At 52.7% G+C, this 23,740-nt stretch overlaps 5 protein-coding genes across 5 annotated transcripts; 4 read left to right on the forward strand and 1 right to left on the reverse strand.

Moving 5' to 3' along the window:
- Window positions 1-493: 493 nt before the first annotated feature.
- Window positions 494-3,499, forward strand: STEHIDRAFT_170171 (uncharacterized protein). The gene is made up of 7 exons (XM_007306532.1): window positions 494-665; window positions 739-1,037; window positions 1,108-1,191; window positions 1,247-1,562; window positions 1,620-1,788; window positions 1,844-2,354; window positions 2,419-3,499. Exons 1-7 carry the CDS (start codon window positions 613-615, stop codon window positions 3,042-3,044), a joined length of 2,058 nt encoding a protein of 685 aa, XP_007306594.1. The 5' UTR covers window positions 494-612; the 3' UTR covers window positions 3,045-3,499.
- A 1,053-nt stretch (window positions 3,500-4,552) lies between these two features.
- Window positions 4,553-10,434, forward strand: STEHIDRAFT_123267 (uncharacterized protein). The gene is made up of 10 exons (XM_007306533.1): window positions 4,553-6,294; window positions 6,355-7,995; window positions 8,061-8,229; window positions 8,320-8,674; window positions 8,743-8,784; window positions 8,844-8,906; window positions 8,969-9,090; window positions 9,213-9,371; window positions 9,620-9,722; window positions 9,966-10,434. Exons 2-10 carry the CDS (start codon window positions 6,741-6,743, stop codon window positions 10,173-10,175), a joined length of 2,478 nt encoding a protein of 825 aa, XP_007306595.1. The 5' UTR covers window positions 4,553-6,294; window positions 6,355-6,740; the 3' UTR covers window positions 10,176-10,434.
- Window positions 10,435-10,654: 220 nt separating this feature from the next.
- Window positions 10,655-12,345, reverse strand: STEHIDRAFT_132807 (Aldo/keto reductase; the record flags this gene model as incomplete). Its single annotated transcript, XM_007306534.1, has 8 exons — window positions 10,655-10,815; window positions 10,884-11,043; window positions 11,106-11,189; window positions 11,272-11,358; window positions 11,445-11,618; window positions 11,690-11,845; window positions 11,920-11,951; window positions 12,180-12,345. The coding sequence occupies 8 exons, from the start codon at window positions 12,343-12,345 to the stop codon at window positions 10,655-10,657; spliced, it is 1,020 nt and encodes a 339-aa protein (XP_007306596.1).
- Window positions 12,346-12,895: 550 nt separating this feature from the next.
- STEHIDRAFT_148516 (uncharacterized protein) lies at window positions 12,896-13,717 on the forward strand. Its single transcript, XM_007306535.1, has 3 exons — window positions 12,896-12,963; window positions 13,025-13,069; window positions 13,129-13,717. Exons 1-3 carry the CDS (start codon window positions 12,902-12,904, stop codon window positions 13,634-13,636), a joined length of 615 nt encoding a protein of 204 aa, XP_007306597.1. The 5' UTR covers window positions 12,896-12,901; the 3' UTR covers window positions 13,637-13,717.
- A 4,337-nt stretch (window positions 13,718-18,054) lies between these two features.
- STEHIDRAFT_170175 (uncharacterized protein) lies at window positions 18,055-23,273 on the forward strand (the record flags this gene model as incomplete). The annotated part of the gene is made up of 3 exons (XM_007306536.1): window positions 18,055-18,589; window positions 19,149-22,873; window positions 22,931-23,273. 2 exons carry the CDS (start codon window positions 18,055-18,057, stop codon window positions 22,850-22,852), a joined length of 4,239 nt encoding a protein of 1,412 aa, XP_007306598.1. The 3' UTR covers window positions 22,853-22,873; window positions 22,931-23,273.
- Between the last annotated feature and the right edge of the window lie 467 nt (window positions 23,274-23,740).

Below are 23,740 nucleotides of genomic sequence, written 5' to 3' on the forward strand. Positions count from 1 at the left end.
CGCTCGCATGTCTTCGTTGTGGCGCAAACTCAATCGCTTTCTTGCGTCGATCTATCGAATCCATGCGTTGCGACACATGTTATTGTCCCTCATCTGTTGATTCATGGATAGGTCCCATATTGAAGTTGTGATGGAGAGCGAAAGCTTTGGATAACTACCCCACAAAGCACCCACGGAGATTTGGACATCGTGGGGGCAACTCAGTTCAGTAGATAAGATGGTCGGAAAATGTTCAGAGAAATGCTACGGTTCATGTGCGTCTTCTACTAAGAAAAGCAGGCGTAGACAACTGTAGACAAGCGACTATTGACTTGACGATAAGAATCTTCTCAACTGGGCCGCACTCGAGACAAATGGACGTGTGGCGACGTGTGTGGCAACCCGCTGACAGTTCAAAGCGACGAAAAAACTTTTTCACCTCTGTTTGTCCGCAGCAAACAAATGAGCTCCCATTGGTGAAGTCCTCAATTCTAACTTCGCCTCTCCCGCTCCTGCGCCCTCACTTTCAGTCCTCACGTCCCTCTGTCGTTGTAGGCTCTATACGCTTTTTGAAGGCTTTAGCTGCAATAGAGCCTGACTGAAAGCCGTCGTCCTCAACGTTCTATCGACGACATGACTTCGTACGGTACGCCGCCCACGATCCCTGACAGCTTGCAGATCTACAAGTGCGTACCCAATTGCTGCTTTGCACTAATTCAGAAAAACAATTATTTATTCGCACCACTTCCTTTTATCCAGTTCTTATGTTGAGGATCCAAAATGGCAGATCAAGTTCACCGCGATATGGGCATCATGCGTCGGAGCTGCTGTCCTCGTCTCCCTACCTCATCTCGCTAGGGCCATTCGCTCTCGTCGGGCATTTAGTGGGCTCTTTGGCGTTTGGGATGACTGGAACTACCAGCCACTACCTATATCAGGAGAGGGTAAAGTGGAGAAGAAAGCTGAGAGGAGTGGAAGACGGCTGGCAGGTGTGCTGAGGACGGTAGCAAGCGTGTTGTTATGGACGCCGATGGGCACCGGCTTGGATTTGGGACAGAGTAAATATCTCTCTGCATCTTTCGTTTTCCTCGAGATCTAATCACCTTCTTGCTCTTGATTTCAACTCAGTCATTCTTGTTGCGGCCTACATTATCATCGTCATCGTTTGCATCGTCACGAATGCACCTCTTATAGACAACCCTAACCGTGCGGGTACGCATTTGATCTATCATTCATATTAGTCTGCCTCTCATACGCCAGTTTGAAGGTTTTCTTGCACTCGCGCAACTTCCTGTTGTCTTCCTCTTCGCTACGAAGAACTCTTTGCTCTCCCTCGTCCTCGGTCCAGGCAACGGCTATGAAAAACTCAACTACGTCCACCGCTGGTCTGGCCGCGGTCTCTTTCTAGGCGCCGTCATCCACGGCTCACTCTGGATTCGTAACCATCTCCAGTATGATCTTCCTATCCTCAGTCAACAAAAGGAAGGAAGTGGCGTCGCTGCTTTCTCCATTTTGTGTGTGCTAGTGCTGGGGAGCATCAGGCCTATCAGGGTGTACTTCTACCAGTGGTTCTGGGTTGTACAGTAAGCTCACCTGGATCTCTAGAGACAAGAACGATAAATACTGACAAAGGAACGTAGCGTGTTGATGTATGTTGCATTTTTCATCACGATATGTTACCATACGACATATGCCTCTCCGTGGATCCTTCCTCCGCTCGGATTCTACGCTCTCGATCTCCTCATGCGCATGCTCCGCTACCGCATCAAGAACGCTACTCTCGTTCCCTCGGGAGAGCAAATGACCCTCGTACGTTTTTCAGACCACTCTGAACGTTTCAGCATGTCTTAACATATACACGCAGATCAATGTACATGACTGTACCTCTGGATGGTTAGCTGGACAACACGTCCGCCTACGCATCTTCTTCGGCGATCGATTCTTTGAATCACACCCTCTTACTATTGCCTGCGCACCTCCCTCAACCTCTTGCCTCCAATCGTCCTCCCAATCACCAAACATGCTATTCGGCGTCCGAGCGAAAGGTGACTGGACGCGCGCCCTCCATTCATATGCGTCTAATGAGCAAGCTCGTCTTTCCGCCGCTCTTGCTGCTAAACGCGGCGAAAAGGTCGGCGCGGATGTTGATGCGGAAGTTCCTGGCGCTCCGGTTCAGGTCATGATTGATGGGCCATATGGAGGATGTAGTCTCGATTTGGGGAGGTACGAGAGTGTGTTGCTGGTTGCGGGAGGTTCGGGGGCGACATTCACGCTTGGGCTGTTGGATGATATCGTGGGGAGGGTCGTAAAGCTCGGGAGGAAGGGCGGCGAGAAGACGAGGAGGATCGAGTTTGCTTGGTGTATACGATCGTTCGGTACGTTTCTCAGACCCTTTTACCTTTTTCGCAAGGACTGAACAAGATGTTATTCGTGGTATAGGATGTATCGAATGGTTCGCACCAATGTTACTTGAGATTGCGAACGTAGCAGCAACATGCCCGACACTTGACCTCCATGTCACCGTTTTCGTAACATGCCTCTGTAATCCCGAGGCTGTTCCTCCCATCCCGAATTCCGCCGTCCTTATCGAGAAACCTTCGGTACACAGACTCCTCCATCGCCTCATCACTCCTCCATCTTCATCATCACCATCTAAGTCCTCTCCCTCTGCACCGCTCTCGCACTCTACAAACGCGAAAGTCGGGACCGCATGCCCATGCAACTGCAGTCCTGACGCAGAGACGTGCTGCTGCGATGTTATCAACGCCGACATCTCGCCTTCTTCCTCTCAAGAAGCGATCAAAGAGGTCCCCGTTCCCGTCCTGAACTCCAATTCATCGTCCACATCAAGTGATGAAAAAGTTGACCTGGAGCAATTCGAGCTTGAGCAGCAGTCACGAGGAGACGGGCTGGAGTGGGTAGGCGAGGGAGGTGGAGTGGCTGTCTGTGCGAGTGGGCCGGAGAGGCTAACGAGGGATGCGAGCAATGCGGTTGCGAGGATGAGTGTGCGGTATGGGGTCAGGATGGGTGGGATTGCGTTGCATACGGAGGCGTTTACTATGTAGGTCTTGCTTACGGGATGGTATCTGAGACTGGGGATATCGTGAGAGTGTATGATTTGGGTTCTGATCTTATGACGATGTGTATTATTACGATTTTACGTTGCCTGGCGGATATTGATGATTTTTCATGCTTTTGCTCTTCGTCGTTTCTCGCTGATAGAGCTTTGTTTGGAGAGACAGGTCTTTACATCCGGTTTCTCAGGCTTGCTATGCGCAAGAATGAATGTTGGTCGACATCAACGAACGGCTTGGGTCCTTCGATCAACCTACCCGCTCTCAATTTTCCACGAGCACTCATTGACAGGCTCCTCCTTGTACCGCCAGCTTACCACATCACGGCCGCGTCATCCTCTCTCCTCTTTCCAGTGGGAACTTGCTTCGAAGCTTGATGAATACTGTAGTGGAAGAACACAGGAATTAGTCCCAACTTTACTGTGTATCTCTGTTCGTATTCGTGCATTTAGTACGCCCTTTCTTCTCTTCTGAACCACGGCAAACACACTTGCCTACGGATATACAGCCTCTAGCGCTGGAGGTTAGAGGGAGCGAAAGCAATATGAGAGGGTATCAGACAGAAGACTCGATATCACAGCCACCTCCGTATACAGAAGGCCAGGAGGGACTCTTATAAAATAGGACTCTGTGCACTTCTTGTTGAGTGGGACCATGACAACACATCGATACGAGTCATTCGTTAATTCGAACATAGTTGCGTGTGCGTATGAAGCTGTTCTTGATATTTTCTGTCTATTTAGTGCTTGCGGATCGTAGAGAAATCGCTCTTACCCGTTTACGAATGTCGACGTTCACCCGCACGGGCAGGGCCACACCTTGCGAATAGGGGCAATGGCGCCACAGAAAGGCTTGCGCCGAGGAGGCGGCGCCGACGAATGTCCACACCTGCACATCTGCGCGATGTGCCCTCTGACGAACTTGCTTCATACCCTCATCTTTGCACAGTGTGATATCTGCTTCCTCATTTTCCCCATTTATGGCTCTGAATGAAAGTTTAGGAGCGAACTGGTATCTCGTATTTCTTCGCGATGTCTACTAAACCTGGTCGCTAGGCTTGATCCAGACACTCTTGGTACGTTATAACCAGTCCGAAAAACGAACTCGGTCGGAAGCACTGCAGAAACAGTGACATATGGTTGTTTTGGTATAAGAAGTCGACAGAAGCCCTGCTTCTGAGTAGAGGTGAGTCGGTTCGAATTCAGTTCGTGACGCTTACTTCTGACAGTTCCCGTGTGGATATATGCGCATTAAAACGCCATGATTGACAGCCATAGATGCACAGTACTGTGTGTTCATCCTGTCTTACGCACCATGCGTGTTTTCCTGCCCGTTATTCATAGTCAACTCCCCGGGCCACACCTGAACGCGGCGCCACAGCCGATCACTCTGCTGTTGGATTACGTAAACTCCAGCAATCAATTAAGCGCTCCAGCCTCCGAGGCCTTGACTGGGGTGACGTGCTGCCGCTGCGTGGACTCAGCGTTCCCCGCCCCATCTTATTTCTCTTCAACGACTCTCTCAGACGAACTCTTATGCCCAATGTCATCTACTCCCCTTTCCGTTCCATCGAATCCATCAAGACGTCGCCGACAGTCGAACTCAAGCGTCGCGAGTAGTCCCAATAGCCAAGCCTCGAACAGTGAAGGTCGTACCCCACACTGGCAAAAATCTCTCTCGAGAAAACGAGCGCCGACTGGACTTTCTCTCGTTACAGTTGCTAAACCGGAGTCTGGGTCGATCCTTCCAAGCGCTTCGGACAGGCTTCCTCGCCCGAGGCTTATGCATATGAACTCCAGTTCGAGTTTGAACGAAGCTGAGGGGCGGAAGGTAGAGAGGGCGGACTCGGCGTCCATTAGGTCGGCTAGGAAGCAGGAGGGTGAGGGCGAGGATGGGAGCGGGCGAGGGATAGACCTGGACGAGGCCATGCAACGAGGTATGACCGAGGGAATTGTTGGTGATGAGAGATCAGGCAGCAGGCCGCAAGGAGATGAGGGAGTCGCTACAAGAGGAATGACCCCTGGTACGAAGTCATCGTCTATACCTGAGCTCGACGATTCGTCTCCGAAAGCTCTCGCGCCCAAGGTCCCTACTCAACCTCAGATCCAAGACTCTGCCCAACAAGAATCAGGAGGCGCGCAAGCACGCGCTTTTACCGGTACCGGAGGCGAAAACGATTCGAACGCCACGCCGGCGTCGCCCACGAATAACAATATCCTTCAGAAGCCCATGACGACATCGCCATCCTCGTCGCTTCCCCCTCTTCCTTCAAATTCACCATCGCCTACGCAGTCTGTGCCAGCGCCTCAGCCATCGCTGCCTCCTAGTACATCTTGGTTTGCTTCCTTCTCTAGGCGTCGTGGACAAGATACCACTCCTTCGGTCATGGAGGCCCAGACAGAGAAACCCCCCGCTCTACCCCAGCCACAGGTAGAGAAATCCAGCGCCGGGCAAGATGCATCGTCTGCTACCACTGCATCTTCTGAAGCTGCGATTTCGAACACAGAACCTGCTCCCACGCCGATCGCCACCGCTTCCTCCCCCGAACGCGCCTCCGCACCCCTCCTGAATATCACCCCTCCTACCCCTCCTCGCGGACGCCCGGAACCCGAACCCACTGCCAGAGCGCAATCACCACTCGTTTCCTCAGAGCCCACCGAGAGTACTTCCTCTGAAGCTCAAATCATACCCGAGCGGAAATCTGTAAAGCGATCTTGGTTCGGAAGCGTAATCACGACGACTGCGTCTAGTACCAAGAACGTCGTACCTACATCATCTCCAACGAATTCAGACTCGACTTCCGGATCCAGCCCTCCGCAGATCACTGTAACGCGAACGACCGGTACTCGAACAGAGATTTTTTCAGACGTTCCGCAATCACCGTTTACGCCTTCCTCCGTAGACGACGAAGTTCCGGATTACGCTCTTGCCCGTCCCTCGCCCTCTCCCCAGACCGTTCACTCCCAGCAAGATCAAGCCACGCAGTCCACCACCCCACCTCCCGAGTCTTCCTCGAGTTCGAATCCGTTGGTGGCGACGGGCGACAGTGTCAACCAGCGCTTATCGTCCCTCAATCCGAGTACAAGCCGGTTCAGCCTCAGTATTCCGTTGTTGGGTAGGCCGAAAGTACCACTCGACAAGGCATTGGCTGTGGCACAAGCGAGTGGTGTAGGTGCGTCAGAGTCTGGCAAGAAGAACACGGGTGAGGGTGCATCTGGCAGTGGCTCGGTTACGGGCACGGGTACGTCACATTCCTATCTTGTTCCCAGAATTTAGACCTAAAAGTCTCTACCACTGTCAGATGTCGTGACGTCGCCCACCGGCATCCCTGAAGAGGATTCCCAGAGCGCCGAACAGACTACCACTGTGGAGAACACGAACGTAGTCCAATCTGACGAGACCAGCGCCGCGACTACCCGTACGGTGCAGACATCTACTTCTTGGTGGTCCTACGTCGGCTTGACGCCTTCTGGCTCGCAACAAGATGTATCCACGCCAGCCAACGTAGATGACCAAGTCAAGGCAGCTCCATCCGAGTCTACACCTGACGTTGCCGTCACGCCCTCGAACGACACTCCCGCAAACGACACTCCCGCTCCCGAGATTTCAGTCGTCGAAGCTCCTGCCGAGCCAGATGCAAAACCCACGGATCAGCCTGTCTCCCCAGAGGCACATAAAGCCTTGAGCATGCGTTCGCAGGAAACGACAAACAGTGCCTGGTACTATCCCTGGGCGTGGTACTACAGTACATCCACGACTGAGATGGAGACATCTACCGACGAGTCCGAAACCCGCGGCCGCCAGAACACGAACGCCGGCGTCTGGGAAGGCCTTACCCCGTCCGAGCAGATCAAGGAAGAAGCACTTGCGCGATCGTCTTCCGCTCCTCCCAGTTCTAATCCTACGGCCGACGCTCAACCTCCACTTGGCGCTGCCGAACAGATACCGTCGAGTCAGAGCACGATGACGGTCGATGCTTTCAAGAAGGAACATAATCCGATTGAAGGGTCGATGGCGAGCAATATGAGTGGTTGGAGTTCTCTGTTTAGTTATGCGGGGAGGACGCTGATGGCGAAGAGTATCGGCGCAGGGGAGGATGGGACTGCCAAAGAGGAGGCCGGCGGAATGGAGGTTATGGATCTAGACGAAGAAGAAGGAGAGGGCGAGGGTGCTGAAGCTTCGGGAGGCGCGGGGTCTCAAGCCCAGACGACCTCTGTAGCGCAGACTCAATCTCAGACGGTGGCCACCAAGGGCAAACCTCGTTCGTCCTCGTTACTCGGACCCGCGAGTCAGCCTGTTTCAGTTATCAACAAGAAATCGTCTCTTTCCTCCGTTCGTTCGGGAACACCATCTCCCAAATCATCAGAACGCCCGAAGTCGCCTGCTGCCTCGGGAAGCAAGACGCCACCGCCACCGACCTCTGCGAAGCCGAATCTCGTTCTACCGACCTGGGAAGATACGTTCGATATCCCGCCCAGGTCCATTGTGCCTTTGCCAGAGAGGAAGGAGGACGACGAAGGGACGTTGAAGAAAGGTTGGAAGTTTATCAACAACGTGTTGATCAATCCGCCAGGCGGCCCGAAAATCAAAGGGAAGGCTCGATCAGCTCCTTTGAGCGGAGGTTCAAGGCAACGAACGATTAGCGAAAGGGGTGGTCTGCGCGGTAGGCCTGGTAGGAGCGGTTTGAGTGGGAAGAGAGAGGAAGGTGTTCCGGGTGGAGAGGGACGAGAAGGAGTGGATGATTGGAGCTCCTTTGGTTTGGGATTGCCGAGGTCGCACGAAACGATGAGGAAGCATGCGCCTCAGGACGGTGGGGTCAAGAGAAGCAGGCTTAGGAGGGGCTCTGTTTCGAGTTCTGCGGGTCCTCTGGGAGATGAGGCAGAAGACGTGTTGAGGGGATGCAAAAGGGTTGCGGTGTTGGCGATTCATGGATGGTTTCCTGGTACGTTTCCTTTGTTCCGCAATAAGCGAGTCAGCGAGAATGACTGTCTCATTGAAAATCTACAGGTGCTATGATGCGGACTGTCCTAGGTGAACCGACTGGGACGTCGATCAAGTTTGCGTCCATGATGGTGCAAGCTCTAGAAGAATTCCAAGAACATCATGGGGTCAAATTCGACAAAGTGACACAGATGCCACTCGAGGGTGAGGGTACCATAAGCAAACGTGTAGACAAGTGCGTCTCTTTCTCATTTCCCCACCTTCGTGTGTTTGGGCTCATCTTATTATTCCGGACATTCCTGATCCATCATCTCGTTCAACACAGGCTATACAGCGCTCTCACCTCGAATGAAGAGTGGATATCGGACCTCCATGCTGCCGATGTTATTTTCGTAGCCACACACTCGCAGGGCTCCATTGTCTCTACCCATCTCCTCGATCGGCTCATCCAGGATAAACATATCCGGACGGCGGTGAATGTGAATGAAGCCGCAGAAGCGAGCGAGGTCGTGAAAGACGCGGCCATGGATGTGGCGAGTGGTGTCGGTGGAATTGTGGCGCCGAGTTCGAGAAATCTGGAGAACAAGAAGCAGAGGGTCTGCTGTCTATGTTTGTGCGGAATTCATCTGGGACCTTTGAGGTATCTGAGCTCTAGTTCTTTGGTCCTACCATACATTCAGGTAAGCTGCCCGTTTTGATCGGGCGTGGTGTCTCATGAGACCCGTATGATGACTGAGTCCTCTCATAGTATTTCGAGAGTACGGCGGCGAGGGAGTTGTTCGAGTTCCAGGTAAAGATCGGTATCTCTCTTTCTCCTTCAACGTGATGTCACTGACACGGACTGAACAGAATACTGAGAGCCAAGTCTCGAAGAGCTATGTTAGAGCACTGAGAAATGTCCTCAATCATGGGGTATGTCTTTCTACTTTTGTCGGATATAATTTCATCTCATTAACCGGGATCTGCCTTGATAGACCAAGATGGTGTATACAGCCTCGCTAAACGACCAGGTCGTACCGATCTATTCCGGAATCTTTCACGCTGCCTCGCATCCCCTCATTCTGAGAGCACTCTACATCGATGGAGATGCCTATCAGTAAGTACTGGACCTTTCTCTTTTACATCGCTTACCGGAGTTTGCTTGCGGCCACTTCAAGCAACGAACATCCTAGTCTGTTCTCATTCAAGTTTACTCCGTGCTGATTTTGATCTCGCTAGTTCAACTGACTTCTTGTCGAACCTTCTGGTCCTACTTCTACGGATTTTGAACTCGGGGCTCTCGGATAGTGGCCTCTTAGTTCACTTGTCGGAGGCCACGGCCGGTAGTTTGAACGGCGTCGGTCATTCAACTATCTACGAGGAACTTGGGACTTACTCGTCAGTATTCTCACCTTCTACGTCTTATGGAACCGTCCGGAAGGGTCTGACATCCACTTTCCCTTCGCTTCTGCACACTCCCCGATCCACATCACATCAACCTCCTAATCACCGGTGGTTTTACCGATGTTCTTTTCGTGACCATCGTCTTCGTACCTGTGTCTCCGATTGACCCCCGAAATCGGAATTGCGTCGCTCGTTGGTCACATACGGATTCCCCTTCGTTGATGTGCATGGATCAACCACAGCCTTGCAGTGAACTACCTGTTCCTAACGAATGACGGTCTCGAAGAACATCCAGAATTAGTCGTGGAACCTTTCAATGCCAACACCGAACAAAATGACTACGAGGCAAGTTCATTCATCTTTCTCGTTTCCTTCTACGGTCGCTAACCTACACGCCTGTGCTATCACCCATCTAACATTCTCGTGCCATCAATCATCCCTCGTGGATTCTTCGTCATCTCCATTCCATCTCCGCCTTGACCCTGTGCATGGCGCTATCCTCTGCGCCACAATGATTCTTCTTCATTGTCATTGCGTCAAATGTTGCGCTGTTCGTGGATGGTGTATCCCTTGACTTTGACGTAACAGATTCCCTGGGCGTTGCGCGATTTGATCGCAGATGAGCGTGTCGCCTACTTCTTCGGGAAGGCGTTTGCAGACCTGAAGACTGCGTTTCCTCATTGGCACCCAAAGACTACTATACTTAGAGATATCAAGCGGAAGCTTCAGCCCATACAGCGGCTAAGCAACATCGCTGCGTCTTATATGGACTCGACCTCGCTTAATAGCAAGCTTTAGCCTATGGCACGGGCTCTTTTCATTTCCCTTCCCTCTTTTCTGATCGTTCCACTGTATCTACATACTGCACGCATACATCACATTCTGTCACATCGTCCCAATTGTTCAGTTTCACTTGCACTCTGTTGGTTTTTTCACTCGATACATGTCGTTAAGGGAGATTTTGTATTCTGTTGTACCTATAGTATATAGACGCCTGCTCTCATACCAATCAAAGGTCTCGCCGCACGTACATTATTGCATACACATCTGGCAATGCTATTTCGGTTTCGGTCTCTTTCATTTTGCAACTTCTCGGCATCGAAACCTGTACCTTTTCGCCTTTGCTCTCACCGTGACTAAAACCAGTGATGGAAGGGGGAAATTGCAAGAACGGTAGCTGTGTATGACATGGATGGTTTTGGGGCGGTATGCGTTTATATCAAGAAGGTTTGTCGGAGATGATAATTGCGCTAGGACTAGGCGGTTCAGAACGAAAATCACCGATACTCTGCACCACAATCTCCAATGACAGTGATCATCCTCCGGCCGTCAGAACGATCCAACACAGCTTCTATCTCGGCCCTGTCTTTCTCTGAGAGTCGGATGCGGAAGACGTTAAGATTGTCGTCTGGATGCTCAGATACCCCTAATCGCGAACCTATTCATGATGTATGTTTCGTCATGGTTCAAGAATGACGATGCTGTGACCCGGAGGAATGTACGAACCTACGAGGACAGCTCCCACACAAGGATGATCCAGAACCCATCGTGTGGCTATGTTTGCGATGCTTGCGTTCTCATGGCGGTCGCCGATGGTGCGAAGGACGGATAGAAGGGTCTGAAAGAGCTCCCAATCTCCCCACACTTTCAGAATGATGTCGAGGTACTGTAGCGTAGGAGATGAGTTCAGCTGGAAATAAGTGGCGATCGGAGCAATGGGTCGTGTACCTTTCTCTGTGATGGCGTCAAGGTTCCACCATAGGGGTCTGGCTCGTGCTTTGAGAGCCAGGCATCAGAGAGGAAGCCACCACACTAACACGATGAACGTCCCAAAGTGAGCAAAAGACGCCGAAGATTGGAAGCAAGAGATCCGAAAAGTGTGAGATTTTCTTACCAGTGTACCGTAGGTAAGAAGCTTCACGTCGTGTCTTTCGCAGACATCAGCCATGCCATGCAGAACTCTTGTATCAATCAGAGAGAACTGGCAACATCATCATGCGACCATATCATCAAGAACGGGACCGTCATCGTGTGCACAGTCAACTTGGACCTGAAGGCAGAACCCACCGGAACTTGATTCGTGACAATGGCACCGGGCCCCAGTTGGGTGCAGATTTCGTCCGTCCGAATCGCGTCAAAGTTACACAGGCCTATGTTTGTGATGACTCCCTCCGCCTGGAGGTCCTGCAGGTGGCGTAAAGCAGGCAAATATCCGGTGTCCGCATAGTTCTGCCAGTGAAGCTACAGCGACGAAAAATTAATACACGGCGAGTCATTGTGACTGTAGAAGAGGTAATGTCGGAGTAACTGACCTGGAGGAGGTCGACACTCTTCGTTCGCATACGTGTCATGCGTTCTCGTACGCCGGCTTCAACGATGGCACGGGTGGGCTCCGTGGCCTTGAAAACGCACCATTTCGTTCCTCCAATCACCTTCTTCGGTGGTGGGAGCGATTCCTGAAACTGTCCCTACATGATCCACAAATAGGGAGATGAGCAGAGCATCCAGGTTGTGTGGCGAGATGTGTGGCGCGAACACTCACGAAAAGAATCTCCGCACTTCCATAGTGGTCGGCTGTGTGAGACAGCCAAGGATAAAGTTATCGTGCAAATCAACAATCATTCATTAGATGCACATACCCTAGAAGAAGTCGTGGATCAAACACACAGAAGCATCGAGGGGTGAGTACAGTATGGGACGACAACACAAAAACAACTCGAGTTTACCATATCTAGAACAATTCCCGTGTGAGTAGAAGGTGCGAAAAGATCATCATAGCTGCGACGTGAAGAAGATGCGTACCAAACGCAGTATACCCTTGATCTGCGTGTCTTGCCATGCTTTGACGAATTTTGGACGCTGATGCACTGCCCCATGCAGTACTGGAGAGCTGCCAAAGGCCGATCCACAGGCGAGGCGCGACGAAAGGACCCAGTTGGAAGGTTTCCCATTCAGGGGAGGATGCCATCGCAGTCGCGGGCAGTGATAACTTGGAGGAAGTGGGGGTCGTTTCGATGCTCTGACCGCACGGCCTGGGCGATGGCTTTATATTTCCTGCTGTGCAGCCGAGAGCAATCTCCGTCTAAAAAATTCATGTCGAATCAACTCTACGGTAACATGAGAATGAATTGATATCACCATCTGTAAGACGAGACAGGCTGGTGGGTCCACTACCTGCGACGTCAGGACGCCATGCTGGCCGGTAACCGGTTGACGTGCTGAGTCAAGCGTTGCGTGGTTCAAATAATTTCAATATACGGCGACTACAAGAGTCGCCGTAGTTGCAGCACAGTCTTTGCGAATACTCTTTCGCACTGGACGTATCATAAACATGTGCGTGTTGAGGTATTTCACTAACCCATGCTCGGCAAAAAGCAGCTTTGATCCCACCATGAAACCCCCCGATGCATCGGAGCAGCGGAGTCTGGAGACTAAAAGAGAGCAACGATATAAAGGCTGCATGATCCGTCATGATCAGCGTCTTGAAACATCCCTCCTCGACTTCTCTAAAGCTACAGTTAGATATGCCAGCTCCAGCCTCATCGTACGACCCACACTCGGTGGACACCAGGTCACTAGGCCATGTGTTCGTACAATCACAGGCACACTCGCCCTCATCGTCACTAACACGCATTGGTACACCTCAGCAATCTTATGGTTGATACGTTCATCGCCAACGCCAGCGCTGAAGAGTAACGACGCGCCGTCACCTTGTTTTTCACGCAGTGACACTGATTGCCTGTCTCCATAGCCTTCGTTCTACGGTCCGCACCCTTCTCGCCACAACTCCCCCTACTACGGCAGCCGCATTCTGCAAGGCCGCACGTCTGCATCTCTCCAAGGGGTCCATCCCACGATCGTCCGCACTCTTCACCACTCGTACTAGCAATGGCACGGCTCTGCCGACCCCACAGCTACGTGAAACCCTGGCGCGTGCGCGCATCCTATACGGGGCCGGTATGGGCTTAGCAAGCTTGTCAATTTTTACGACGATCGTGCAGCAGACAATCGGTTTACGATGGACAGCGGAAGGAGAGACGGCCGATGTATTGACGTTGATGGATGGAGATGTGTGCCAAGCGATGCAGAGCTGCAAGGAGGAGATAGAGCGAGGGGCAGGTACGGAGGCGATGGACGCTCGAGAGAAGGCGGAGGTATTGCGCGGTGCAGTGATGGAGAGCGAGCGTGACGTAGCTGGCTGGGGTGGAGAGTTTCCCTTCGAGCGCGCCCTCGCTAGCCTGGAATGTTGGAAAATTTGAAGAGGGAGAAGCGTATAGACCACCTACGCTTGTACTCATACGTTTATGTGCCTCAGAATCCAGCCTACCGCGGATACTTCCCCTGGATCGCACCGCAGACTGCCCCCGGTCATTGAATCAACACTGCCTGTTGCGTCTGAACGAAGATCCAAGAAAGTGTGTTTGTGGTACGGAAAAGGTGAACTGTCCGGGTGAAGCAAAGCAACGCGGCATCGTTGACTTCGCCTAAGCTGAGGTGCACATGGTGGTGATGGTGGTGGAAAAGCAGAAAGACGCCCGGAAAGATTCGGGCCCACCCGGGTTTCATGGAAGAGGTCCGCCAAAGTCAAAATCGGGCTCCTTCTGAACGCCGACATCATGCCGCCGGACACCGTTCGGTTATCGTTCATCCTGGTAACCTGGCTTCGAGTGCGATGCCCGCGGCCCTTGTGCAAGATATACAGCAAGACCTGTGAGGGAAAAAACAGGTGAATACAATTGACAACTTCGGCCAGATGACTTGTAGAAACTTCCCGCGGTGCAAACACTGAATTTTCGTCACGGCCCGACAGCGTCTCGTTCCCACGTCTACATATCCGCTTGATATAGCCTACTCGATAAATCGATAAGTCATACCGAAGCAAGCCAGCGGTATGGTCAATACAAGTCGTGGGAAGTTCTCATGAATGAGGAAGCATAGAATGACCTATTGGAAGAAATATGATCTTCTTCAAGGTTCTCCGAACGAGTCATGTCGAGAGACGCTCAGCGCTGGAAGGGTCCAAGATGATGCTTCACTGCCGAAAGGGCGACCTCAAACAACCTGGGTATATCCGCGAGTCCAGAGATTTCCGTTGAAGAAGGTCACTGGGGTGGACTCTCTTGCCCCTTTTTAGGGAATTCATCTGTTCGAAAAGCAGCGTGTGAATCAACAGCACCTGCTCACACATCACAGAGTACGAGTTTGTGGTTGCAGAGGTCCAGAACTCCATCAGGAAGTGGGTCGAGCTCCTCTGAGGATTCACAGCATCAAAAAGAAACAGTCATACCCGTGAAGAAACCACGACGAAATGGCAAGGAATCAGCCAAGGAGATCTACTTTACTCACCTATCGCAGAGACTACATACAAGTTTCACGACTCGGTCGACAGGACCGTTCCTTCCTGCCAACTGGGACCTAAATAGAAACCTCAGCTTCGTAAGGTGGACTCATGGAGGCGTCTACGAATGATTGAGCCTGTTTGAACTCACGACAGGTTCCAATACATTTTTGACGCATTCTGTTGGAAGCGCCAGCAGGGCGGAGGATGCAGCGCATCGCCAGTAAGCCACCGTAGCAGAGCCGTTGGTACCGGCCGAAAGTCAGTCGTATGGAAATTTACTGTCAGCACTGACTAACCGACCAACCTTCGTATTGCCTGAGACGGTGACACTTTACCAATATCGAGATGTGTGAACAGATTGGTGAGGAGCGCCTATTGAATGATTAGACCGCTGAGTTCACGTGCTTCCATTTGCGAGAATCCACGAGCAAAACGGCGTGCTGCCGCACAACATCACAATTCTCTGGGCCGTGACAGAAACGGCGAACTATATCAGGGCGTGGAATAAGGCGACATCGCCGCCAGCTTTCCTGCCAGAACCAATCAGAAAGGTATCTCGTACAACATGGGTAGATACTTAGCTTGGGGGCGGGTGAGAAACTCGGCATGCTATGCTGATTAGCTTCGAAGCTCTATTCGGATTGGACGTGGTTTTACGGTCAGTAGACGGCGAAAAAGGGTAGACGGAGCGAACCGGTCTCACTACGCCTTACTCGCTGCATCAAAAACGATAGTCTCTGGGGCTCGTGTAGGAACGCATGCTAAGATTGACCCATGCCAAGGTCGGCTTACAATGCCAATGGATAGAAATGGTGATTTGATAGCAGCGACCAGAGACTCGTCGATGCACTGTTCACTCAAACGATGACACTGCCCTCCAGGTGACCCGGGGCGGAGCTGGAGGTTGTGGAAGCCGGTTGAGTAACCAAGCCCCCCTAGACGGGTGGACAGTCCGTACCGTTGCCAGACTATCAAGGTGAAAGAGCTTGAGCGGTGCCTGTCTCCCATACGGCCAATGGACTTACCGAACCTGCAACGCCCATCTCCTACCTAGGTTTCCCTTCTTTCCCTATGGAAAAAATTGGGGCTATCAATAGATGGACATGGCTTCAATTACACGGATGAAACTGACCTATGCAACAGGATACCGAAAAGCGTCTGGTTGTAGGAGCTAAGGACACCTTCCGTGTCGGCTCAATACAATTCTTACCTTGAGGCGGGACAAATTGCACCAGAAGGCTCTGCAACGGTAACATGTGGGCCAGGCCGACAAGCAAATCAGGAGGTATCAAGGAATGATACCTGACTAAGACGAGACGCTCACTGGGCGGGGAGAGAGACCACGTCAACTGCGTCATTAACGGACATTCACCATCCACTCCCTCATATCCGCACTTCTGTTTACTGCTGCCATGCCTCACGGACAAACGTCCCAATCTTCAATCTGTGAGCTGCCTTGACTTACGGCAACGAACTGAGTGAGCGGTCTTCAATCTAGAAGGGCCAAGCACCTATCCCGTTGTCGACCTGACCTAACCGTCTGAACGGCCGCCGCATGTCTGACACTTCCTGAGGTCGAGCAGCTAGGGAGAGGTTAATGGGTGCTCCCTTGAGGCCGCATGACACGGCTCTGATTCCGATTTGAGCTTCCGCAGACATACGGATCGACGGCCTAAGCATGTCGGTCTTCAAGGTGGTCGCCGTAAAGACGTTAGGATGTGTAGGGAACTATTTTCAGTCGAAGCCCAAGACGTACTAGCGTGGTGAGTTTACGCCTCAGGACGCAAAGGTATGATCCCCCTCACCTCCCCTCGTCAGGTCCCTGTGGTATCACCGATCACAGACTTTCGGTACACCGCCCGACGGTGTCCAATGTGAAGACCGTTGCTGTATAGGAGTAAGGGCACGGGCAAGGTAGAACGATTCGTTTGTGGCGCAATTGCACAGGCAAAGTGCACGCCAACCAGTGGTACCACAAGCCGTCTTTCATGAAACTTGACCCCTCAGATCAGGTTGAAGCTCGGGCCTAGTATCGCATATCCGATGCTATGAGGATCAGTCTTTCAATGTGCCTTGTATGGCGATGTTAGGCCATGAAGTAAATGGGACGCAAAGGGCCATCCTCCCACAGTTAGTTACGACCGTCGGGGAGATCCCTGAGTTGTGGAGGCCCGGCGAGACGTACATTTCTGGCGAGTACCCAAGGCGTAAGTGCTTCCCATCGTGTGTGTGGAGGTTGTGAGGCCTTGGCCGCGACTTGTACGAGATTTTTTGTGTGGTGACGCCTTCGACTTTATCGCCACTCTCGACCCATCAAAGCGCAAGGAGATATGTATACCTCACGGGCGCTGGGCACTGTGGTCTGAGAGCCGACTTCAAATAACACTACACCCTGATATCCCACATCAACTGCGTTATGCCAGACGGATCGGACACCACAATTACGCAAGAAAGAACGAACGAATCGGACACCGTGATGCTCCTGGCGTCCTAAACATGCTGGGCAAGTCAAACAAAGGCAGCCACAAATCAATTGAGCAGTCAACCGTGCGGGTGAAAACGGAGCACAAGACCGTCCGACAGCGACACGTTAATGAACGAACATTGAACTTGTCGCTGCTCCCGCGAATTGTATGACAGATCCAAACGGTAGTTTGAAACAACAACGCTCATACGGCGATGATCCAAGGTCATCCATGGAGTGAGCTTGTGGTCCTGTTTCATGCGTACGATGTATGCACTATGGTGGTCAGTTCCGCCACTATTCCATTGGCCTACAGAGGGAAGATCGTGCAGACACAAGCTCTCGGAGTAGTGGCAGAGGTAGCCGACATGGAGAGTATTTCCGATAGACGGTATGAATGCATCCGGCAATGCGCTCTACGTGTCTACTAGGAAGTGACTTGTCAAGGTTATCTCGAAGACCATGTACAAGAGGAATACGAGGTGTGGCGCCGCTCTCAGAGAAAAAAAAAAACAACGAAAATGAGGATAACGCACATACTAGAATAAAAGATCTTCCTAACAACTCGGCGCGGTAGCGTTTCAGTTTGGATGTACTTCCGGTCGATGTTTCACCTCGTGGAGGTAGAAGAGAGGGTAAAAGCAAAGATAATATTCCGCGAAAACAACCCTGTGTGGCGGGGCGGCTAACTCCGGCAGGGCGGATATTATGCGGTACGTAACGAATTATGGTTCGCTTGAACGTCTTGGTTGCTCGCTGCTACCAGACTGTATCGCTCTATGTCGTCTTAAGGCTGGCTATAATCTCTGTTTGAGGCAGGTAGACTCAGACAACCGTCACTTCCGCGACCGACAGTTTCATCGACAGTCAACATGGCGGAACCTCGGTTCAAGTCTCCCCCTCCCTCTCACATTCCCGTAATATCTCCCAGGCGCTCAGAGACGATGACCTCGCTGCCCAGCTCTCTTAACGTGCCCAATCTGGGCCTGGTGCCCCCAAACAGACGTCCATCCGGCAGCGCCGGCTCCCCATCCGTAACCTTTCAATCAACACCGCCTATCACATCAACCAACACAGGATTCCACTCTCTTCGGAACTTGCGCAATTTTCTGCCGTTTGGAAACACAAAGATACAGACGCCGTCTGGGAACGCAACTGGATATGGTGTCACCACGGCGAACTCGGGATCTGCGAACAAGAAACTGGGAGCTGTGAGGAGGAGCATGGTAGTGGACAGGAAGCCATCGTGGACGTCGACATCAGGGGATGGATCACAGTCAGGGGAACAGGATGAGGTGATAGTGATTGACCATGGGAGAGACGGTAGGAGTGCGTCTGAGAGTTCCCAAATCAGTGCGGACACTCGACGGTCACTTTCGCCGCCGGCGCCACCTCCAAAGGATCTCGGTACGTACCCAATTCCTCTTCTTAGTGTATCGATGTTTTCTCTCCATTACTTGGGAGACTGTTGTCAGCGGGGCATTACCCTCATTCCGCTCAAATACCCGAGACCAAGCGTTGTTACTGCCTGTCATGTCACTTGCAGGGAAGCCGCCCTGGCCGTTGCCTTACCACCTCGTTAAGAAGCTGTCGCGGCAGAGCTAGCGCCACAACCACGGATGAAGGGTAATTTGACCACGCACACCGTGCATAAGACTATCTGGCTTTTGAAGTATATAATTCCTCCTTTCGTGAGAGACACGTTTCATACACATTGCATGTAATCTCACATGGGTTCTCGAGCTGCCGTTCTCGTGTGGACGGCTTCTTTACCTGTATGAACCACGTGGGAATGTCAACGGTGTTTCCAGTCGTTCATCCTAGATACAGGCGTGGTTCATTTCAGTAAGACAGGCTGAACGATTCTGAATATTGCATTCAAAATTGCTAGGCCGACTATCCTCTAATTCTCGATAACGCAAGTGATGCTTTGTTCGTTGGCAGCTCACACGCATTCGTTCTTTAGGCCCTCCTATCATCACATATACTCCAGACCCACCTCTCAGCACTGAACTCTCCACGATTATCGAAGCCGACCTCTCAGGCCTTTCTAAGCACTTTGCCTCCGACAGCTCTCAAGGCGAAGACACTTCCAGAGGGGAGGAAACAGATGGAGAAGACGACGAGGCCGCAGACCAGGACGCAGACCCGACAGAAACCAGACCAATCATCCAGCCTCAACCTAAGCCCGCGACACCATCCACGCAGGCTATCCCCAGACTTCCCTCCTTCGGAGATTTCTACCGTAATGTAGACGCAGCGCACAGTGGTACACCTGTGCAAAGAACGTCATCGTCGCGGCATCCTGCGGAATCTTCGACTTCCAACCTGGACGACAGCGAGCATGACCAGTCAGGCTTTGATCTTTCGACGTCGCAGCTACCTGATGAGGTATTCCACGCCCTCAAGCAGAAGCAGTCGAGGTCCGGAGATGGTTGGCTGGCCGATGGGGTTGTAATCGATGCCACCGGAAGTACGCCACCAGAGGCTGTACGACAGAATGAAGCTCAGGACGCCGACGAAGACGTCAGTTTCCGTCTAGACGCGCTAGACCCTGAGTTGGCCGTCTTACTGAGCCCAAACCGCATCGGTCGTTCACCATTGCATTCCCCTGCACCGCCTGATCCCGCCACTCGGACTGTCTCAACGTCGACACCCCCTCCCCGCCAGTATTCTCCTCACAGAGCCGTTTTTTCGCCCCGGTCGCTCAACTCTCCGACACGCCCAGGGCCGTCCTCCCTCCCTCCCTCATCGACTCACCGATCACCTTCTCGCGCTGCATTTCCCCAATCCTCGCCAACCGGCTCCATACATGCGCCAGCCCCGCTTGCACGCACCTCCACGACTTTCAGTCGTCCCTTACTCAATCACGCCGCTCGTTCATCCTCCTCCGTAGTTACACCGCGGTTCGCTACTGGCCGTATCAGTCCCCTTCGCGGTGTCACCAATGCGCCCCCATCTTCAAACTATTCGTCCCCGGATGTGACCAATACTACGGGTTTTACGAGGTCATCCAGCGAAGGGTATACGGCCCCGCTACCAAACCCCGGTTCTTCCCCTCGCCGTCAACTGTCCGAAGCTCAAACGCAACTATACCAACAGCAGCAGCAACAACAACACCCTCACCAGCTTGGCTCCCCTCTATCATCTGTCGACACACTCCCTCCAGTCCGTCGCCACAATACCGGCGGGGAATCCTCCTACACCAGCCCGTATTCGCACTCTAATCCCTCGCAGTCTCAGTCACAACTCTCCACGGCGAATACCTCTCGATACAACTCCTACAACGCGAGCAGCTCCACATTTGCCTCCTCGACCTCGAAACCTCCACTCCCACGGCTTACTACACCGTCACGATCCACTCTCAATGGTCGATATCAGCCTGCGTCTGTATCTGGAGCAGGGTCAAGACCAGCGAGCGGCTCGCCGGAGGGGAAGGGTGCGAAGAACGGGAGCGAAGTTTGGGAGAGGAATACGGACGTCAACTCTGTCAGTCCATCTTCGAGGTCATCGACCACAGGCGTTCCGCCCACCGCCACAGCCCGCCGTCTCAATCGTCTCAGAAGAACCGACGACGAACATCGAAGACCGTCCCTCCAATTGGATAGGGACGGGCACGCGCAGATGCACACTCAAATTCAGGGACGATTGGGACCATCGATATCTGAATTTGGAGTCGTCGGTAGTGGTGGGATGAGAAGGGACACGAGCGTTTCGAGGTTGGGATATTTCGGGACTGCGGCCACGAGAAATAGGAAGAGGAGTTTGAGCATGAGCGAGTCGAGAGGGTTTGGGCTGGGTCAGTCTGGGACGGGACAGGGTTTGTTATCTCCACGAGGACCAGGCCTGAAAACGGATTGGATGGGCCCACGTACTGTCAAGGCGCTCACGGCTGCGGGGTTGTTGGACCGCGACCGCGAGCGAGAGCGGGATCGAGAAGTGACGAGCCCTGCGTCGACATCTGCGAATACTGGCGTTGGCAGTGCCGGTACGAGCAGCCGACCTGGTTCAAGGTTTGGGTTCGGGAGCGTGCAGAGCTATGGAGGCGCTGAGGCGAGGGAGTACGGTGCACCTTCGAGAATGGCATTCTCTGAGGCTGGCTCGGGATCGACGAGAAGCGGGAGTGTCTCGAGGGCGATGACAACTGTTTCGGACGATGCGAGGGGGAGCGTCCATGCGAGGACTAGAAGCGGCAGCCTCAGTACTGGCGTTGGTGTTGGTGGAGGAATGGGACCAGTGGAGACACCACGGACGACTTACTCTACGTCCACGGCTCCTACCTCCGTCGTCGCGTCTAACGGACTTGGCGGTAGCAGCACCAGCGGCGGACCTTCACCCAAACGTTCTCAGAACCAAGCGCATCAGACTCCCTCATCGGCGCTCATACAGTCTCTGCATGAGAAACATTCGATGGAGACCTCGGCGCTACTTTCGGCGCTTGCGGATTCGCAGAGAGGGGCGCAAGGGTTGAGGGATGAGAATGCGAGATTGGATGAGAGGGTGAGGGAGCTGGAGGCTGCGTTGGAAGATGCGCATGCTCTTGCGAGGAGGTATCAGGGTGTGGCGGAGAGACAGGGTGGGGGCGCTGCGATGAGGGAGAGAAGGTTGGATATGGGGTATGCAAATAGTGAATGGGAGTGGGAGCGAGAGAGAGAGCTTGAGATGGAGAGGGACATGAGGATAGGTTCTGGTGTAGGAATTAGGGGGGATGGGAGGATGGAAACGAGGTATACTGAGAGGGATTCCATGCCATCCGCAAGGTCACAGCCTAGAACTGTCCTCAATCGCGTTGGTGGTGGCTCTTCTTCAAGACCTGCTTCATCGGATGGCCCTGTGCGCCCGGGCTCTTCCTCCTACCGCTACCAAACTCCAGCTCGGGAACGACTATACGGTCATGCTGCTCCGCCGAAGTCGATGTCTCTATCGGTCGCTGCACCTCAGTCGAGAGAGCCTTCACGCTCACCCTTACTCCAGCTCAACGCCATTGATATGGACCCCGACGAGATCGATGATGTGGGATACCAAATCGACGACGACGACACGCAGCAAAGAGCTCCTATCCGCGGTCATGGCCATGGGCCTGTACTTAGTTTCATGGACGACAATATCGACAGTCTGCAACCAGGTCACGCCCGGAACGGAGATAACAGTCTTAGTGGAAGCAGCGAGGATACCTCTTACCGGACGCATCGACAACGCCCAAGCGCGACGTCGAGCGTATTCGCGATGCCACCACCGGAAATGACGCTTCTGATGCAGGAAAACTCTCTGCCCGGTGGACAGCCTACGTTCAACAGTATTGGGGATGTGACCACTGGGTTCTCTTTGGGCGACCTGCATGCGATGTCTCGTCCAAGATCTGGGACTGCTTCGACGTCTGGCTCTGGGCGACCGCAAGCCTCTCATAGACCTCATGCGAGCGACGGGTCGTCTGCGACCAGTGTGAGGAGTGTGGGGCGTACGGCCGCGGCGGCGGATGTTCAGAGGGAAGCGAGGAACGTGAGCCCGACGACGATGGCGAGTTTTAGTATGGCGGGGAGTGCGAGTCCGGGGAGTTTGAGTTTGAGGACGGAGCATGAGTTGCATCTTGCCGATATCGATGCGATGAGTCTGGCAGATATGTACGGGCCCATCGCGGGGAGTGAGGATGGTGATGAGGATGATAGGTGATATGGCGGGATGGGTTTTCTGGTGAGTACTTCGTTCGCGGTTTTGCGTGGTCTCGATGCTGACGTTCGTTCATGTCAGGTTTTGGTGCTTCTTCCCCTTTTTTTATCGACTTTCTTGCTTCTGTCGTTCGATCTTGTCTTTGTGTGGATCTATTTATCCCATATTCGTGTCTGTCTGTCCGTCTCTTGTTTGTGCTTTCGGTCTCGTTTTGTCCAATCTGTCTCCAGTCCATATACTCAGTTCGCTCCCTTGTCTTTCCTTTTCCCTCATTCCTCATTTCTCATTCCTCTCATCGCACTATCACCCGTAACATACACCAATGCATTTCTCCAACCGATTCTTTTCAGGTGGACTTAAATTGCGTACGGCGTGGATCACAATTCTTCGTCTTGAATCCGTGTTTCGTCGTTGACATATACACATATTTGGCCTTCGCCTTCTCCTGTCCTTACTTGAAACTATCAGCTTACCTACCTCTGCTGCCGCTGCATCCATCATTTTGTTAGTGTTCCTTAGTCGTTTTTTGCTGCCGAGGCTCAATGTCGATGTACTAAATATATCTAATCGGGTCTGGGCAGGGGATGTGCTACTGTCTTTACACTGGTTCCCGAATATTACTGGTATAGCGACAGAGACTAATTATTGTTACGGGAAAATGCACAAGGTCGTTGTACTGCATAATGTGGCCTGACTCGGAAGACAATAGTCAAAGTCTGAATCCTCGGATACCAGGCCAGTATGCCCCAGTCTTATGAAGAGAAATTGCGAGCAAACTAACCTCCCCGCTGCAGACGGGCGCCGGAGCGCCCGGAAAAGGCCCGGAGGGATCGAAATAGCCGCAAATAGACCTCCGCAAGTTGCCGAAACCGGTAAGGCGGGTACGGGCGC

The sequence above is a fragment of the Stereum hirsutum genome (assembly GCF_000264905.1).
Source record: "Stereum hirsutum FP-91666 SS1 unplaced genomic scaffold STEHIscaffold_11, whole genome shotgun sequence".
NCBI classification, from domain to species: Eukaryota; Fungi; Basidiomycota; class Agaricomycetes; order Russulales; family Stereaceae; genus Stereum; species Stereum hirsutum.